At 33.9% G+C, this 19,596-nt stretch overlaps 2 protein-coding genes across 17 annotated transcripts in view; both read left to right on the forward strand.

The window, feature by feature from the left end:
- EPHA6 (EPH receptor A6) overlaps positions 1-11,010 on the forward strand; it is an 851,091-nt gene extending 840,081 nt beyond the window's left edge. The window contains exon 20 of the mRNA XM_082392247.1: positions 940-11,010. Coding sequence (XP_082248373.1) covers positions 940-1,054 — 115 coding nt within the window. The 3' untranslated portion in view covers positions 1,055-11,010. The remainder of the gene's footprint in view (positions 1-939) is intronic.
- ARL6 (ARF like GTPase 6) overlaps positions 11,011-19,596 on the forward strand; it is a 63,986-nt gene continuing 55,400 nt past the window's right edge. For 8 of the 16 annotated variants that reach the window (XM_082392231.1, XM_082392230.1, XM_082392221.1 and 5 more), the window contains exons 1-2: positions 11,016-15,819; positions 19,111-19,260. In XM_082392231.1, coding sequence (XP_082248357.1) covers positions 19,138-19,260 — 123 coding nt within the window. In that variant the 5' untranslated portion in view covers positions 11,016-15,819; positions 19,111-19,137. Of the gene's footprint in view, positions 15,820-15,848; positions 17,152-19,110; positions 19,261-19,596 lie in introns of those variants that run through there. The other 8 variants (XM_082392217.1, XM_082392227.1, XM_082392225.1 and 5 more) reach the window with 4 other exon arrangements.

Consider the following 19,596-nt stretch of genomic DNA (forward strand, 5'->3'; position numbering starts at 1 on the left):
ACTGTATCAAGAACACCATGGTTAAACTTCCTTCCCTAATACTAGGATGGTGTTTCCACATCTTTCCTCACCATTTCTGTCGATCATTCTAGTGAAAGTTGGGCATTACACTTTTAACTATTTTCCTTTGAAAGAATATATTTAATTCAAAAAACGATTTAAAATTTTAAATGCTTTCTAAAATGCATATTACTCTTGTTCACATCATAGACTTTACATCAACATAGTTTTACCTTAGCAAATTATTTTTGACTTATGTATACTAAATCAATTCCTATAACTTTCATCAAATGTAATAATTGTAATAATACAATATTATGTTATCTCAGAGCTTTTTCTCTATGTTATAATGGTCCAGCATTTTTCCACTTTCTCAAATGCTATCCTTTCATGGGTGTAGTGAAAATGCTCAACATGTGATTAAAAGAAAGATACTAAAACTAGTAGGTGAAGCCATATGAAATTGCCATTGTTGTAAAATAGTATTGGCAATTTCATACTGTTCAACATAATACAATGGCATTTTTTCAGATTATTGAAAGACCATGACAATTAAAATGGAGTCCACATTATACTTTCTATCCTACATGCTATTTTACTAATACTGTTGAAAATTTATATAATTACATAAAATCCTTGGGCTTATGAAATATCTGAACATTACATCGGTACCTGAATTCTTTGTACCCTTAAATCTGAGGTTGACCTGACGCATTCTCTGGCACCAGGGTAAAGAAAAAGGTAACGAACTCCTGTTGTTCATTTATATCTCTGCTTAAACTCTCATTTTACCAGGTATACAATTTTTGGCAAATCTGACATGGGGCACATTTACCATATCTAAATGTTCATTTCCTCTCTGTCATACTTACCAGATCTAAATGTTCATATTCTCTCTCTCTCTCTCTCTCTCTCTCTTTCTCTCTCAATCTCTCACAGTGATATTAGAAGAATTGGAGTCATACTCATTGGACACCAGAGACGAATAGTCAGCAGTATACAGACTTTACGTTTACACATGATGCACATACAGGAGAAGGGATTTCATGTATGAAAGTACTACAAGCACCTGTGTTTTGTGCCTCAGCATTTCTAAAATGAAAGATATCCTCTCTACTACCCTCTCTTCTGATTCTCCAAACATCGCTTCACAAACTGCAGTCTCCTGTCAGACTACGGGCACACACCCTTTGTTTATGCTTCCAACCTGGATTTAAAAATCACTCACCATAGCTCCTCTCTGAATAACCTGCAAAAAAAACCCTGGCCCACTGCAGATTATCATTACACAATGGCAAATAACTCAGCATGGATGTGTAACTTTGTATAATTGTATTTCGGAAGTGTTCAAGGACTTAACCCAAAGGAATTTGGGGTTAATGATGTATTTAGAGTTTGATGGTAGATTAAAAAGAAAGAGTTGACCTTTCTTTCATGTTTTGTGATCAAGTAGCTTCCAAACTGACATGAATATTTATTTTTTAGATAATTATATTCAACTCTGTGGGTCATATCGTTACTCTGTCCTACAATACTTTACCTGTCGAGGCCTGATGTTGTTAGAATTATTTGCAGAAAAGACCAATGATTTCTTGTAGTGAATTCTTGTCAAGTGTGACTGTGGTGAGAAGGAAGTTATCAGGGAGGGTGAGGGAGAAACATACTGTGCTTTTAAAACTTCTTAAGCCTTGGTTTGTCTTTTTTTAAAATTAACTTTATAGTGTCCTACATATTTCGTAGTAGGTGGTAGTTTAGAGGCTTTCCCCTCTAATTTTTTACTAACTACAGTATATTTCTCTGCTACCTTATGACGATCACCCCTGGAAAGACCAAGAGTGAGTCCATTGCTCTAAAGGCTATAAATAGAGTGAAGCATGGAATAAATCCATGACTGTTTCCTTGGTTCATCTTCACAAGTTTGCAAGAGTAATTATCAAAGCATTAAGAAAATTAATTATTCTCAGCAGAATTGCTTTGAATAAAAGATCTACGATTATAGCCTTAGATTAAACGTAAAAAGATTTTAACTTAAACAGAATTTTATGATAGTTATATGGTGGCCCAAGAAAATAAACACATCGAGCTGTCTAATATTGGTACATTTTGCAAGTTTAAGAATTTTTATGTTTTGTTCGTAAAAATAAGTTACACGAACATGCTGAGCTGTTTTCCAAACCTCCCAAGAGACAAGTATGCCGTTGCGTGCACCAAAGCGGGTATAAACGGATCTAGCACGTGAGCATATATGAATTGTGTGTAACCTGAGTCCTTGATACAGTAACATAAAAATGTAAACACAGCTAAGGTGTGTTGTTGCCATAATCTTCTGGAGGCTGCAAAAACAGGCAAATATACTTTTCATTGAATTAAGCTGAGTCAGCTTATCAAAACAGTAATGTCGTATGAACAAATTCAATTATAAAATCAGCTGTTCCCTGTGAAACTAAAAAAAATGACTGCTGTGCTAGGTGGAAGAGTAGTGAGAATGTCTTAAGAGAAAAAAAAGAGCAGGTTGTCTGAAGATGCTGATTTAATGTAAAAATTAAGTTTTATTTGATCTCACAGATAAAGGTGCCCTACCCACATCCTCAAGTTCCTACCTAAATTACATTTTTTGGTGATAGTAGTTTTCTTGCTATGAAAGGAGTCTCGATTTTTCTTTTTTCCTATTTTAAGATTTGTTGATTGTCCCATTAGACTAGACCCTTCCACATATTTTCTTTTGTTGATTTATCTTCTGATTTTTGCCTACCACAGCTAAAATTTTCTCATTCCAAAAAAAAACAGAGAGAGCTAGAAGGAAGAGTCTTTAAAGTATTCCTTAAAGTACAATAAAAAAGAAAAAAGTGGGAAATCCATCACTTTTTAAGTAAGTGTGTCAGAAATAGCTAGCAACATTTTCCAGCCATCACCTGCATGGTCATGCATCCCTCACAGACTGTCTGCAGTTTGCTTGATACATTTACACAAATCTGGATACATTTAGAGGAAATATAAAATTTCCATATTTACTTATCTTCAAATATATATTAAATAAGAACAGATGTAAAGCAGATTAAATTTATTAATCATATATATATTTATTTTTATAATACAACAAAAAACATATTTAGAAAATAAGGAATAGAATAATTATGGTCTTCCATAGGACTCTGTCAGCAACATCTGTATACTTTGATGAAATAAATTCTATAAAGTATTTAAACTTCTATGGGATGGGCATTCAGTGCTTGCAAGATTTAAATTCTCTGTTAAGAATTTTTTTCTTCAAAAATCCAATGATCCTATTCTATATCTGGTTAATTCATACTTTTTTTTCCTTCCCAAACATCTTTCTGTAGTATTATAAAACTGCCTTTTCACTTTGTCTCTTACCCCCAATCCTCTTTAAAATTTACATTTATATTACATTTATATTTTTTGCAACTGTAAGCATGATAATCTTTAGTGTAAATTTGAACCTCATCATGGTCAGAGAAAGGTATGCAAGATTAAACAGAAACATTAAAAAATAAGTATATCTATTTCTTTACTGCCTACCAATCACAGATTTGAAAATTTTACATGAAATAGTTTGAGATTTACTAGTGCACATATTTAGTAATTAAAGCTGTTTAATATTCATAACATAGAATGTAATGATAGAAAGAAAATGAGTAACTTCCATAAATCACAAGCTTCCAAAAATAATCTTTAATAACTAAAATATGCATATATAGTCATGTACCTGCTTTATTTTAAATTTCCTAGTCTATACTACTGAGGGGCTTTTTAGATTTTGAAAATCAGACAGCTGAAGGCACCATTTGTTTAAATTTTCTATGTGGTCAGTTTCCAGTCTATAGTCAACTCATTATCTCATAGTATATATAAGACATAATTGGGAAAAAATGTAAAAACAATGTACAATCAAGAAGAGAGATTAGATATGTAAATCATTACACTAAAAAAGCCATCAGAAGTTGCAAAGCTCTTGGCTTAACAAGAATCAAGAATTACAGCACTTTTGCACTGAGTTATAACTTGATAAATAAGTTATGCATGCCATAATCAAGACAGATTTATCTTATTTCACTCTGTATTACTCTTTAAAATCTATCCAACTAAATACCTGAAAAAAAAAATTTTCCAGCCACAGCTTTAAGGCCCAACTCAGCCCATGAATGGAAAACAAATCCAAATTTAATCCTTGAAAATCAGTCTTTACAGGAGATCTTCTGAAGATGTGGTTAAGAATGAATTACATTACCTATCTCCCAACCACAATTTTCTTAAAAAGCCATTTTTATGTCTTTCCCTACCAAATTTCTACTCTGTAAAGCAGTCAGTTAAATCTCTTATCTCAAAATGTTCACCAATACTAGGTATTTTGGGTCCTACCACATTAATGGGAGCATTTACACATACAGAGGGTATGAATTCTGGCTTTTCATTAACTGGAAATTAAGTGCTTTGGAAAGTAATTTCAAAGTGGATGAAGATGATCCTTTCCTACTGCTTTAGCTAGGGAAATGTGTTATTAATTTAAAAGAAATTAATATTTTATGAATCAAAAACTGTTTTTATCAACTCACAGTTGTTGTACATGTCTTTATATAACAAAGAGATTAGAAGAGGTAATCACTTCTTTTAGTATCATCAACTTAACTTTTCCAAGTTCAAATTCCATTAAGTATCAAAGACTCATATTAACTTTCGATCCAAAAATATTTTAGTGCTTTTTATATGAAGACTCCAAAAGGTAGAGGAGCACACTGGGTCAAATTGATGGTATTCTTCCATTAGAACACTGGGCACTGAAGTCATCCAGCTTTTGGTTTTTATGATCAATATTTACAACAGATTTTCAATTTTTTATAATAATGTTCAATAAAGGTAGTGTAAACCTTAGTTCATTTTAACAAATATCTATAAGGTGTCTCCTACATGCATAAAATTTTATGGCAAAGATGAGTTTGACTGTAGTCTCCTTACGTTCAAGTTAACTATTAAGCTTAAAACTTAGAGGTTAGAGCCTATTTGCTATGTTTGCTGTGATTGCCATGTCACTAAGGGTTAGTCCTTTCCACAGAACAAAAATACATTGAATAAATAAAACCTTGCCCTATGGAAAGAATTATTTTGGACCTCAAATTTTCCATAGAACACTCCACACTTCCTCTGGCAGAAGGGAGCACACTTGCTGGATTCTCTAAGAGAATCTCTCTTGTTAACAGCTGATCCTCTTCAGGAGTCACATACTTCTATTGTCCAGTGGCATACTTTTCAGTTCAGGTGTAGACTCACTACCTCAAAGGTACTTCCAGTTAGAAAACATCAGCCATTTTTCAAAAACAATTCTGCAGTAATCTCTTGCCCAAGCCAATTCACTGGCCTTAGCAAATGTAATAATTAGTATACAGCTGAAATGATTGCATAAAATTCTTTCAAACATGATATATTTAACAAAGGAAAGAGATGATTACTCATGACCAGAGCGCATATATTACTAGATGAAATAAAGGAAAAGAAAAATCTTATATTCCAGAAGAATAAATACCCCATCTTTCTCTTACTATTCCCTTAAAAAGATAAGTATTAGACAAGTGTTACAAAGATTTCTGAGGATAAAATATATTTTTTTTGTTGTAAGAGGATGTGACGTGATATACATGTCTCCTGGGGGGAAAAGGCCAAAAGATCCAGAAGAAGATGCAAGTCATCAAAATGTAGTTTTAACTAATCCTCTTTCTTCTGACTAATAATTATATCCAATTTCAAATTAATGATGGATTTAAATAAAATGTTTAAAAAAGAATATTTACATCTTAATTGGAAGACTTAGGTTCTTTGCTCTTAATTCAAAAGAAGTTAACAATAACCTGGTTGGCATTGGCTTTTTTGGGATATTAGAATAGATTTAAAAGTCTATTTTAGCATATCAGTATTGATTCAAAATTATTGTATTTAAAAGTGATACAAAAATATTAAAAGTAAACTTTTCAATTACGATGGATAGCAAAGCACTACTAAAAAATAAACTTCATCTTTTGGAAAAGAACCTGGCAAATACAAAGTGTTGTATTTCTCTTAATGCTACCAAGGCACTTCCATTTTATTACACTTTTGCACTTATCCGTTGAAAGCAAAGTTTCTTTCTAAACAAAATAAAGAAGATTCTTACTTGAATTTCCACACTAGTTTATCAGAATACCAAATCTCTATATTCTTAAGGGAATTTTTGATTTATTTCATTTAAAGGGGAAGATCTCAAAGAAGAATTCCACTACCTTTTAGACCTAATTCATCCTTAAGTATATAAAAAGCGATGAAAGATCTCTTTTAAATGTAATGATATAAAGATGTGGTATCTACTTTCGATTAGAAAATAAAGTACAGATTAATAACACAATTTCCTGGGAGTTGTAGAAAAGTACAAGAATTAGTGAAAATCTCCTCTCAAGTAAAGCTCTGTTCTTATCCATATTCCTCCAATATTTGTAACCTCTGGCTAATCTTTAATTTGTCATGATAAACTTACTGTTGGTTAAGATAATGTTATCAACTCAAACTGTAAATCAGAACAACTGAGATATGACTTTAAGGTGTTCAACAAAATAATAAAAGGACAACCCTACTTCAGGATTCTAATTTAGTTAGCATAGGAGTCTCCATCTCATTAGAGAGAGATTGAAGGGAGAACTATTTTTATTCCAAAATAATACATTATTTTAAAGAAAACTCCAAGGACAGGAGAACCTTCATTTTTCATATATCTAAATCAAATTTTATATTCAGTTAGGCATTATTAACTTTGCAGATAGATGTCCTTGTTTTCATTAGTTAAATATGAGCTTTCATGGCAAGCAAAATTGATGTGAACATTACTATACAAGTTTTTCTGTTTATAGATCATCATCCTTAGAACAGTCTTAATTTGCCTTTGTTCTTGAAAGACCAAATATCATTTAACTTTTTGAAATCCTGATAGATGGAGTGAATAGTGCTAAATCATAAAGATGAATAAACAATACACTTTCAAGATTTTTACCTAATTTAAAATGTCCTCTTGTATTGCTTTTATAATAAATTAAAAGTCTCTCTTCCACATTTAGTAATTTGTAGAATGAAATCTATGTATTTAGATAGAAATTGTTTTTCTAAACTTTTCACGTAAACACATCTTCACTCAGAGAGAAGCCAGAACATAATTAATTATATTAGTTCATTTTTCAAAGTAGTAACTGTTGCTCTTTTTAGAATTATTTACCCAGTATTATCATTTTTTAAGTTGTAATGAAGTTTTTACTTAACTGTGCATGTTTTATTTATTGCCACATAGTACTGCTTAAATAAATCTGCTTAAAATTGTTGTCTTTAGAAGCTCTATGACAAAATTAATGACCACTCATTTGATAACAGACTTGTAACTGAACAAGCTATTTTATGTTGATGTGATTGATGTGAGCATTGTTAAAACCAATTTGTTTGAAAATCCATTGGTATTTTATCTAGAGCTATTATTGCAATATCTTCAAAAGTATCTTTAAAACAATACTGACAATATAATAATAATATTCATGGACAATATAAAAATAAACAGTGACTGAGGCTTTTTAAAATTTCTGCGCTGCTTGGAAAATAAGGTTTAACTTGCATAAGTGTTTGTCATGGAAGTTTTTAATTTGCTTTAATGTGATGTTGTTCTCCCTATGCCATATATATGTATTTAAAGAAAATTGTATTAATATATTTATACAATGCAAAAATCTCATTTTCTTCTTACAGATATGGAGTTTTCATATAATTTTACGTGTTTTAGGCCTCCAAGAGAAAAAAATCAAAATGTGAGACGGGGGCATTTTTTTTTTTTTGGTGGGGCACAATACCTGAGCATTCCTAACAAACATGAATATGGGTAACACTGGACTTTAAAGATTACTATATGTGCTTTATTTATGATACATTATTAATAATTTTGTCAATCATACTTCATCGTTAGATTGTGTCATTGGAAATTTGAATAACTTTGCACATTTTTCACAAACTATATTTAGGTTAATTTTGTATGCAGTATAAACTTCGACAGCTTAATTTTGACTTTTGATGGAATAATTGATAATTAACAGTCTATGTTTCCTAAAATGTTAGTTATACCTTCTAAAATAACCTTATTTTTTAAAAAATCAGAGGCAGAACATGAATGCAGAACATGAAAATGGACCAAGTTCCATTAAAACTGAGGAAAAGGCCAAAAGGTAATACAAAGAGGAGTTTGTGTTAAAACTATTAATTACCTCATTAAAAAAAAAACAAAAAATTAATAGAAAACTGTTTGAAAATTATGTCATGTTACTCTTACTGGTAATTTTGAAGCTGAAATGTGTTTTGAGGATGAGAATCTCTAATATAAATAAGTCCACTAATATTTGTTAAAATATGTATTGCTGTATAAAATTAGGAAGAAATCTTACCAAAATATCAAAAATTTAAATTTATTTTTTTAAAGTATATTAATAGCCTGAATGATCACAATTATTAACATTTCCATACTAATAATTCTTTTGATTTCTAAGACATATATAATTAAGAATTTGCCTCCCAAAAATTGAATATTAGACTGTCAAAGCACTTAATACATATCACTCCTATTAATAAAGAGTTTTTCCTTCTGCTTTATTAAATGTAAAAACTGTATATATAAGATGCAGGTAAAAATAATTGAGTTGAAAGGGTAGTCTTTTTGAATCAATTTATGCTTTTATACAGATACATAAATTTTACACAGTCTTAAATGTTTAAAAAATACAGTACCTACATATTAGTTGTACATTATATCTTATGATCTCTAAATGCTTATATTCTTTCAAGGAGATTGCCTTCTCTTTTCAGTTGTTTTAAGTATTAAAAAAAAAAAGGACTGCTTTATATATTTCCATTCAGTCTCTCTAATATTGTTTGTAACCTTCCAATTCTCAGAGAAGTTGCAGCTAAAATCCATAACATAGTGGTTAGAAATTATTATTTTTGAAGCTACTGCTCTTATCTAATACCGGTCATATATTCCATAAAGTCTTCTGGAAAGAGCAAAGTCTTTTACTTTCTCATGAATGGAAATACAAAAAGAAAGTCCTCCATTTGACTTTGTATATTCAAAGTACTGTAGTGAACATATATTTTTATAGTTACTTTTCCACTGTTTACTGTTTATTCAATTTTTAAATTTCACCAAATGGGATACTTCAAACAAAGGTGAAAAGCCATTCCATTTTTGCATCAATTGCTTATTTTCTTTGGAGTCTCCAAAAATTCCTTTCAGGAAGCAAAACATTCCCTCTCCCACCTCACAACTTTGATCACTCTACCATTAAATGAAATAGTTAGGTGTCTGTATTTTAATATAAAGAATAGCAACAACAAAAAAATTATGATTTGTCCAGTTAAAGCTATTTACACTATGGGGAACAGATATAATAAACAAACAAACACAATTAAATCAAGTGTGTTTGCTAGTCCAAAACTGTATAATTCCTAATTTTAAAAATAGTATATATACATATATACTGATTTACTTTAAATGTATATTTATCCGTAAGTCCATTCATTCATTAACTAATGCTTACTAAACATTATCTTGTACAAGTGTCCTATTCTCAACACAGAGGACACAAAGCGACCAAGACAAGCAAAAGCCCCTGTCTCATGGAATTGACCTTCTAGTGGTAAAGACACACAATGAAGAAGTACTGATAAGTGCTATGCTGAAAATTAAATTAATATTGTTACATAGCATGACCGTGGCTTCTTTACATTAAGTGGTAAGGGAAGTCTTCTCTGAGGATGTGATATTTAAGCCAATGTATGAAAAGCATGAAGGAACCAGTCATGAGAAAATCTGGGGGAATTCCAGGCAGAAGGAATAGTTTAATGTGTGAGAGTTTAGAGTGTTTGAGGGTAGAGAGAACAGTGTGCTTGGTACACAGTTGATGAGCCAGAGAGAGGCAAAAATGAGATGGGGGGTCAAAGAATATTTATGAGGCTACTACAGTAGTTTAAGCAAAAAAGAAAAAAAAAGGTGGCTTTTGTTAGAGAAGAAGTAGTGAAGATGGAGAGAAGTGGATGGATGTCGGGTATGTTTGAAGACAGGGCTTGCTAATGGATTGGCCCTGAGGGATGAAGAGAGAAAAATTGAAGATAAATTCTACATTTGAAAAATAGGAAATGTAGTCAGTGGTGGTGCAGGAGAAGCAGGTTTGGAGGGAAAAAAATCAGGAGTTTGGTTTTAGCCATGTAATGCCTGAGATGCCTGTTAGATATTCAAATGGAGATATCGAGCAGACAGTTGTATATAAGAGTTCCAAGGAGCGATCAGGGCTAGACATCAAGATTTAGAAGCCATCAATATATATATGGTATTTAATGTTTTTAAATCACCTGGGAAAAGCCTGTAAGATAGAGAAGTAGGCCTTGATTGAGATCCGGGGCATGTCAATGTAGAAGTTAGGTGGAGAATTAGAAACCAGCAGAGGACCCTGAGGAGTGTAAGGTAAGGTAGAGAACAAAAAAATCAGTTGGCCATCTGTATTAAATGCATTAAGCCAAGTTTAAAGTAAAGAAATGGCCGTTGGGCTTGGCAACATGGAAGTTACTGATGATTTTGACAAGGGCAGTCTCTATGAAGTAGTGAAGTCAAAGCCTGATTGAAGTGGATTGAGAAGATACTTTAGAAAAGAAGGTGTAGTCAGTATCTATAAACAACTCTTTCAAGAAGTTTTACCATAAGAAAGCAAGAGGAACAGGGCAGTAGCTGAGTAGCTGGAAGTAGATGTGGGGTCAAGAAAGGTGTGTGTGTGTGTGTGTGTGTGTGTGTGTGTGTGTGTGTGTTTAGAGAAAGGATGCTAGGGAATATTTATATCTGAATGAGAATGATCTGGTAGAAAGGGGAAAACTGATTATGCAAGCGAGAATTTAATTAAAAAAGGCTTTGAGAAGTAGAAGGGTTAGGATTCATAGCATAAGTTGGAAGGTTAGTTTTTGATAGGAGGAGACAGAACTACAATGGGAGGGAAGGCAGAGTGTGTAATATGCAGATAGGTTGGTAGATTTGTGGTAGAAAGGGAAGGATGTTACTGTGTGAGTAGTCTTACTTTACCAAGAGGAAATAAAAGTCCATATAGGGAGTGGAAAGCAGGTATAGGCTGAAGGAGAGATGTGTAAGTAGTTGGAAAGGGGGAACACACACACACACACACACACACACACACACACATATGTGCATATATAAACATAGTCAATGGGGATTTGTGTGTAATACACCACAGGAAAAAGACCTATTGTATAAAATATATTAAAGCCATTTTACTAAATATTTTTGAGACATCTTATTTGTAAGACCTGAAACTGAATTCTGAGCTTTTCCAAGGATGCTGATAACAGTCCTCTTTCCATAATGTAGAGATTAAGTGAGGACTTCTCAATGCCATAGATACTTCCCATGTTTTGTTATTTTTGTCTACTACAGTGTAAAAGACAGAAACATCTTGTAGCCATTCTAATTCAAAGCTTATGAAAATTAGTTGAATGCTAAAAGATGTGTATTGTATATTCAAGCTGTCAATTTTCTCAAAACACTATTTTGAGAGGACTTGAGCCCCCATCTGAAATTAAAATAAATAAATAAAGGTAATCAGGCTCTAATCATTTGGTAAAACAATATTTTATTTTGTTTTGTTTTCATATAAAAACATCTGTCATTTAGGAGAAACACAAGGGTGATATTTTTTTTTTTTTCATTGTGCCCTCTCTATCCTATAGGGAGGATGTGACTTTTTCATTGTGCTTGGAGCTTTATTTCTGGATAGGCTGTATGTAATTCAGTGTGTTGGAATTTATACGTGCATATTTATTCTTTGGATTTGATGTAAAATTAGACTGTGAATAATGGAATAAGATCGCTCTCCATTTTTTTATGTTTTAGCATAGCCAAAAATATCAAGATATATGTGTGCATATAAATATGCATTTGATTAAACTCAATATTTAAATGGCCATATCAAGTATTAAATGGTAGATTTGACAGTTGCAGTGTATTCAAAATAAAAAAGTTATAAAAATCTTTGTAGCACAAATCCTAAAAAGTTTATTATTTAAATACTAAATAGTACATTTATATTAAATGCCTAGATAACAACTGTCTAGGTTGAGACTTAGTCCCTCATAGAGTAATATTTGACTAATGATAAACTGCAGCTGAAAACATTTTCTCTTCCTATGATTTTTAAAACGTATCTCTTTGTAACCTGTCATTAAGTTATTTATCATTAATTATGGATTTAGCACTGTACCCATCTACTCTTGCAAAAAGGGGAAAAGATCTGTTTGTGAGAATAAGGAAGTGCAGCACTGCATTATTGTTTCTCTTTAGTATTACATCACTATTTAGAGCTTCTATATATGCCTTTCACTCAGGTTCCTTACACAGCCTATGTTCTTTTTTCTGGTTGTATCACAATATGGTAGAAAGATAAACACAGTAAGAGGGTGTTAACAATAGAACTGCAATCCTACCTATTATCTACTTCACTATGACAGTGAAGTAGTCCAGACTTACTTGAAGGTGGTATTGTTTTCATCTTATAAAATCGACTGTAATATTATGATGTTCCATGTATATTTTCACATGCTGGCATGCTTACAAGTTATAGTGTTATAGAATGCTCAGCTTTCAATGAGGGATTGTTTGCAGTGAATTGCATTACATATGTCATCTATCTATTTGCTGAAAGAATATGGTGTTTAGCAAAACTACCTGCTGAGCAACATAAGATTTTTGTACAAAGTACAAGTTACTAATTATTGTATTTTATTTTTCTATGATTTCCTAAGAGGCATTATCAGGGTCTTACAGATGGAGTAAGCCTGTTTATTAAAATATCTATTAGCAAATAAAAGTTACAGTTCTGGTGGTTGAAGTGTATTTGTATTGTGTTGATCATATTTAATGTAATTTATCTTTTAGTCTATTAAATCTAGATGCTCTTTACATATATTAGTAATTTTGGAGACAAAATCATAGCTGTAATTTTTCACAATAATATCATTAAGGTCAAGACAAATTCACACAAGTCACTATAAATAATTAGTACATATTTTTATAGTGATTTTATATCAGCAAAATATTTTGTGAGATTCAAGTGAATTAAATTGTTCATTGCATAGGTAGTACTGTATACAAATTGCAGATGACTGAAAGATACACATAATGTACAACAGTTTTAGACTATCAATATTCATTCCAAAAACATCCAGTAAATTACCAATCATGGATTTTCTATATTTTTTAAAAGTTGCTGGTAAGAAAATACATTAAAAGTATCCTGAATTAATCAGAATAGCACTGTACTCATCTTATCTCACTCTTCTCCCTTTTATAATTCTTACCACAGTTCCAAAAGACAGTATGAAATTTAAACTGGTAATAAAGTACTTGAAACTTTCTTTCCTTATACAGATATCTTAAGAAGCCTCCATAAAATTAAGTACCATTTTTAAAGCTTCTTATTCTCATAATAAGGAGACCCAAACTAACTTCTTAAATCAAGTGAAACCAATTTTTATGCTGAGCCTTGAGTGTATTGTTGAGAGCTGTTTTGATTGGCAAAGCACCAAAACAGCAGATTCAACCACATGAAATATTTACTTTTTTTAAGATTGTTAGTTTCAAAACTGACATTTTCTAGATTATTGAGTAGATTGTGGGTTTCATGACCACTATTTCATCTCTAATAATACGAAGCCAACACATCAACTACACTTATCTAAGATAACTATTTACTTAGCTAAATTTTTGTAAGAGAATTATGTACCTTAAGATAACTATTCACTTAGAAAATTTTTAAAAAAGAATTATGTTATCTGCTTAAATTGACTGAAAAGTTGGATATCCAATCTCTCCATTTCATTTCCAGTGTTCACCAAATGTTTTGTACTAAGCAAAAACAGAACTCAACCTAGGGGCAGAAAATATCAACTCCAAACAGGAAAAATTGTCTGTACACTAAAGTTTCCTGAAACATAAGATTTCTACTTAGCTCTAAGGAAAAAAAAAAAAAAAATGTCAAAATCCGGCTGTAAGCACTTAGCTTCCAACTTTTATCAAAGTGAGTCAAAATACCCAGACACACAGAAAAGTAATTAATACCTCATTGTAAATTCATTCAGGGTCAGAAGTTAAAGGACCACATTTAAAAATCTTACCTATATAATAAAAATTGCAGGACAAAGGAAGATAGGAAACTGTTTATTGAACACCTACTATGTGCCAAACATACATACCTCTGTTACCTACTTATTCCTCAAAACCCCCAGATGAGATATTTAGTGTTTTTTTGAAGGTTAAGAAGCTGAACAATAGAGCAGCGTTAACTGGCCTAAGGCTACACAATAAGGCGGAATATATTTCCCTACTCCATTTCTTCAAGGACATTGGTAAGTAAGTTCTTTTGGACGCAACTATAGGTTATTTTTGTTTTTGTGTTTTGTTAGTTTTCATCTTTCAACAAGAGTCACTAGCCCGGAACATTTTTTTTTCCATTGTAAAAATAACAGAACCGCATTTGAAAATTTGGAAAATAAAATAAAATGCATCCCATGATCATGCAAATACAGCCTTTCCCCCATTATTACTTTTATATAATTCCTTCTAGTCTCTTTTTTCACCCTCCTAATCCACTTAATAGGCCGAAATTGATAGGCCAAAGAACAGGTAGGGTAGTAAATATAACACTAGGTAGTTGGAGGGGGTAAAGAATCTCATACTCCTGGCTAACAAAGGAGATAAATCCTTTACTATTACTATAATACCCCAGAGCAATTTAAGAGGGTGGCTAACTTTAAGCATTGGGACTACTGATTCCTGACCTCCTGCCGATTTGATTCTGGGGACTGTACTCTAATCACAGGAGATTATGCCTCGTGGAAATCTCTTCAGGAGATCAGACAGCTCAGAAACCAGGTTCAGGCAGACTTCCTTCGCCGAATAATGCCTGTGAGTTTATCTCCTCTCCTTGCCCGCATGAACGGTTTTACTTCTCCAGGACTCCGGGGTCTGAGGCCTAACAGCCTGGAAAAGGGTGGATGCGATGGGCAACCAGGAAATTCCGGCGTACTTCTCGCCCTAGAGCTCATAGTCGGGTCCCGCAGTTGTCGCCACCACGCTGCGCCCATGCTCGACGTCGACGCAGACTCCTCAGCGCTCTGGGCGCCACAAGGTGCGCCGCTCCCTGTGAGCCGACCTGCCTGAGAGGGCGGAGAGACCGCGCGGCGAGAAACGCCCGAAGCCAACGCGGACGCCAAACACTTCCCAGCAGGCTGTGCGCGAGCCTACAACTCCCATTATGCTCCACCGGGGACAGCGCGGCTCCTCGCTGGGAGGCTGCAGTTCACCCCTTCAACCTCGCTTACACTTCTTCAATACTCCTCGCTTTGCCTCTGGCATTTGGGGGAGCTCTTCAATCCCTTAACAGGGGCATTGCGGCTGACGCGCTGAGGCCTCTGAAGAGGCGTGGCTCCGCACCGGAAGAACCTGCGGTTGCCCGGGGAACGCCACGCACCACGGCGCCTGACCCGCCACTGATGCTTGGGCTGAGCCGGAGGCTACCCGTTCACCCAACTTGCGGAGGCGGCTTTGCTCAGGCCCAGGGATTCTTTCTATGGAGGCCTAGAGAGAAAGGCTGAGGGACGCCCGCACCAGATTCCCATCGCAGAGACGGATACGAGCGAGTGCGTCCATTCCTGTTCTTCAGCAGCTCCCGGGCCCGCAAGACTAACCTCAAAGACCAGGTATCTCCCCAACCCCAATTTTTGTATCCAGCGCCACCCCCAAGTCCCCTCCGCCGCCAATTTTAGAATTGCTCTTCCTCATGTTTTTCACTCCGTGTGGTTGTTTCTAATGTGTGAGAACTAGAAAAGAAGAAGTGGGCTATGGACCCCAGAAAACTCATGGAACTGCTTTGGGTGAATTTTTGTTTGATTGGATGGTTTTAACACTGCCCGATTTGGGCCTCTTTGCTGTGTGGGAAGTATAATTGAAATTTCATCATCAAAAACTGAAAGCTGAATAAAAATATTTATTGGGGGTAGTGAGAGTGTGCTATAATTCACTCTAGAAACATTTTTAAAGTTACAAAGTACCATTCATGGTGTTTTCTTTGCTCGACCACTCTCTCTCTGTGTAGCCTACCTTCCAAGCTCGTAACTATGGGTAACATCCTAATTCTTTAGGACTTTTCTGGCAACAAGTTAAAAAAAAAAAAAAAAAAAAAACCTTTAAAAAGCAGATTCTGAGACTTCCCTGGTGGTCCAATGGTTAAGACTCCTCGCTTCCACTGCAGGGGGCCGGGTTCAATCCCTTGTTGGGGAACTAAGATTCCCTCTTGACGCCTGGAGGGGCCAAAAAAAGGAAAGAAAGAAAAGAAAAAAAAGCCGTTCCTCAGATAACAGCCAAGAGAATTTGATTGGCTGGTTTGCAGAGAGAGGAAAACAGTAAAATAAGAAACTGGAAAGGTAGATTGGAGCCAGATTGTGAACAACTTTAAAAGCTATGCATGGAAGTTTAGACTTTATTCTAAAATCCTGAAGTTCTCAATAGTGACTGTACATCAGAAACACTGTAGCTTTTTAAAATACAGATGCCCTGATTCCATCTTCAGAAATACTAATCCAATTAGCTGACTCCAGTGTGCAGCCAGGGTCGAGAATCATGGCTATAGGAGTAGGTTGCTACAGAAAACTTGCACTGTATCTCCTCCTGTGCACTTAGGACATGGTTAATGAATGTCGAGTGACTTAAATTATCTTCTATTTCCTTATTTCATGCATGCAAAAAGTAAATTTATAAAGATGTATAATTACTAAGAAATAGAAGCATATATAAGGCTATATGATAGTTGTTTATAAAGCAACTTCAATAAATGTAATTATATCTTTTAGAACAACTGACTTCTCTTTTAAATTGTATATCCCACAGTATTTCAATAACAAGCATCAGGTGTTTGATAATCCATGAAAAGGGGAAGGAAAATCACAATCCGATGTTCTATGAAAAAATGAATATTCAAGTACCAAGCTTTTTGACAATCAGTGCTTTATCGTAGATGCCCAGAGGGGGATGATGTGAGAAGTGGTCATATTTTTTTAAAATCTATTCAAAATTGTATGGGAATTGGAAAACAAGATATAAACCTATATCAATATGCTTAGTACAATTAATAACGAAGTGGGTAATAGCAAATTTACTTTGAATTAAAATGGTCTGTGTGAATTGTTTCATGATATCAGAAGGCTAACTTAAAGTAGATTCTACAAATGCCTATTCTTAAGCTGAGATGTAAAGGAATGGGTTGAGTGAGATTTGAATCTCCAACACAAGGAGAAAAGTCGATTCAAGCAGCACAAATGGAGTACCTGAAGTCAAACCCATCCCTTGGGTAAGACAACTGTGGCCCCACATTTGGGTGGGGCGCTTCACCTTCTATTTTCTGCACATCATTGGAATTCAGTTTTAAAATTTCTGTCCATAATGATCTCTGAAGGGACCTAAGCAAAACTAATGATGCAGCCACCTTTCAGATGCAGTTGTCTTGGAAGCTTCTTATTTTTTAAGTTGCTGCATCCTCACATCCTTCAAGGTATGGTCTTGCCTTTTTGGTGTGGAATAAAAAATACTGAATGAGCTGTAAAATGACAAGCTTCTGGAACCTTAGATGGAGATGAGAATAAATCAATTAAATGAAACTGATATTTAGAGGGGTTTTTTTTGTTTTTTTTTTAAGAGAATTTTGAAAATGGTGGTTTGGAGAGTAATAGGAAATGTTTGGAATACAGATGTATTGTAGTTACTGCTGTAGCAGTCCCTGCAGCAGTTGAGGGCTGGCAAAAGTGGTATCTCTCTTCTCCCACCACATAATAATGTTTTGGGAGGTGGGGGTGGTGATGGACCCAAAGGAAGAACCTTTGGAAAGTTTCATTTGGAGACCTGAAGTCTAAATCTAACAGTACCTTAGAAGGGTATGAATAGCCATAAAGTCATCACATAGCCAGCAACACATCGTCAGCAGTTTTATTTGACTTCAAAATACTTACGTTTGGATTACTGATGGAGTTTTTTTGAAAGTTTGCATAGGAAGGATTTTTTTTTCCAAAGAAAGAATTGATAAACAAATGAACACTTCAGGGACAAGTTAACAAAGAAACTGTTATGGTATTTGAGAAAATGAGATGAAAATGTAAGATTGGTATTTACATTCATATTCTTTACTAGTACACTAGTTAAAATTCTTTTAAAATGATACTTAACAGGATAGTTCATGTAAGTTATAGTTTCAAAGAAACAGGTATTTATTAAGGTTCAAATGGTGTGTGTGTTTTATACATAACCTTCTTCCCAAATGGATTTGTGGTGACTTACAAAGATATACGTAAGGACTAAGGGAAAATTAAGATAAATATATCAGTTAGGATTTTTTGTTTCTGTTGATAGAAGACATAACCTAAACTGGATATAATCAAGCAAAGAAACAAAAATGGTGAATTTAACGTTTATTACTTTGTATTATTGCAAACTACAATGGGGCTGGCTTTAGAAAAAGATTTGACCAGTGGCTCAAATGATGTAGCCAAAATCTCAGTTTTTCTCTGTTATTCTGGTCTGCCTTCTACTTTCTAAGCTTCAGCATCAGGCTTCACATGAATGCCATTGCCCATACATTGTTCCAGATTTCCAGAAAAGGCTGCAGATATTCTCAAGTATCACAAATGGCAGACTCCACATGATTCTGAGTTTAACCACACTTTCTTCTTAAGTATTATATGTTACGATGAGAAATGTACAGTTATTTCAAGGGCATTATTCTGTGTTGCCAGGGGTTATTATCCGCCAATCTGCATTTCCGTTAAGTCTCCTTTCTGGTAATCAGCTTAAACTCTGTTTACTAAATGCAGAGCTACATTGACATGGTTTTCACAATATCACTGTGTCTTTAAGTTCTGAAATTTGGGATACATATGCTCATATTTTCTATTCTTAAGGTGCCTGTGGGTAATATATCTTTCTTTTTTTTTCCTGACTTGCAGCTGGTTTGTAAATACTTGACTCACATTATGGGATTGCTAGACAGACTTTCAGGCTTGCTTGGCCTGAGGAAGAAGGAGGTTCATGTTTTGTGCCTTGGGCTGGATAATAGTGGCAAAACAACAATCATTAATAAACTTAAACCTTCAAACGTAAGTATATTTATTAGATACTTTGTGTATTTTCTTATTTTTTTCTTTTTTATAAAGGATTGTTTTTATTTTTATTTATTTATTTTTTATAATCCATTTTTTTTATTGGAGTAAAATTGCTTTACAATGTTGTGTTAGTTTCTGCTGTACAGTGAAGTGAATCAGCTATATGTATACCTATATCCCCTTCCTCTTGAACCTCCCTCTCCTGCTTCTCCCCCCATCTAGGTCATCACAAAGCACCGAGCTGAGCTCCCTGTGCTATACAGCAGTTTCCCACTAGCTATTTTACACGTGGTAGTGTATTTATGTCAAACCTAATCTCCCAAGTCGTCC

This window comes from Balaenoptera borealis, assembly GCF_965194805.1.
Source record: "Balaenoptera borealis genome assembly, chromosome: 5".
Classification (NCBI taxonomy): domain Eukaryota; kingdom Metazoa; phylum Chordata; class Mammalia; order Artiodactyla; family Balaenopteridae; genus Balaenoptera; species Balaenoptera borealis.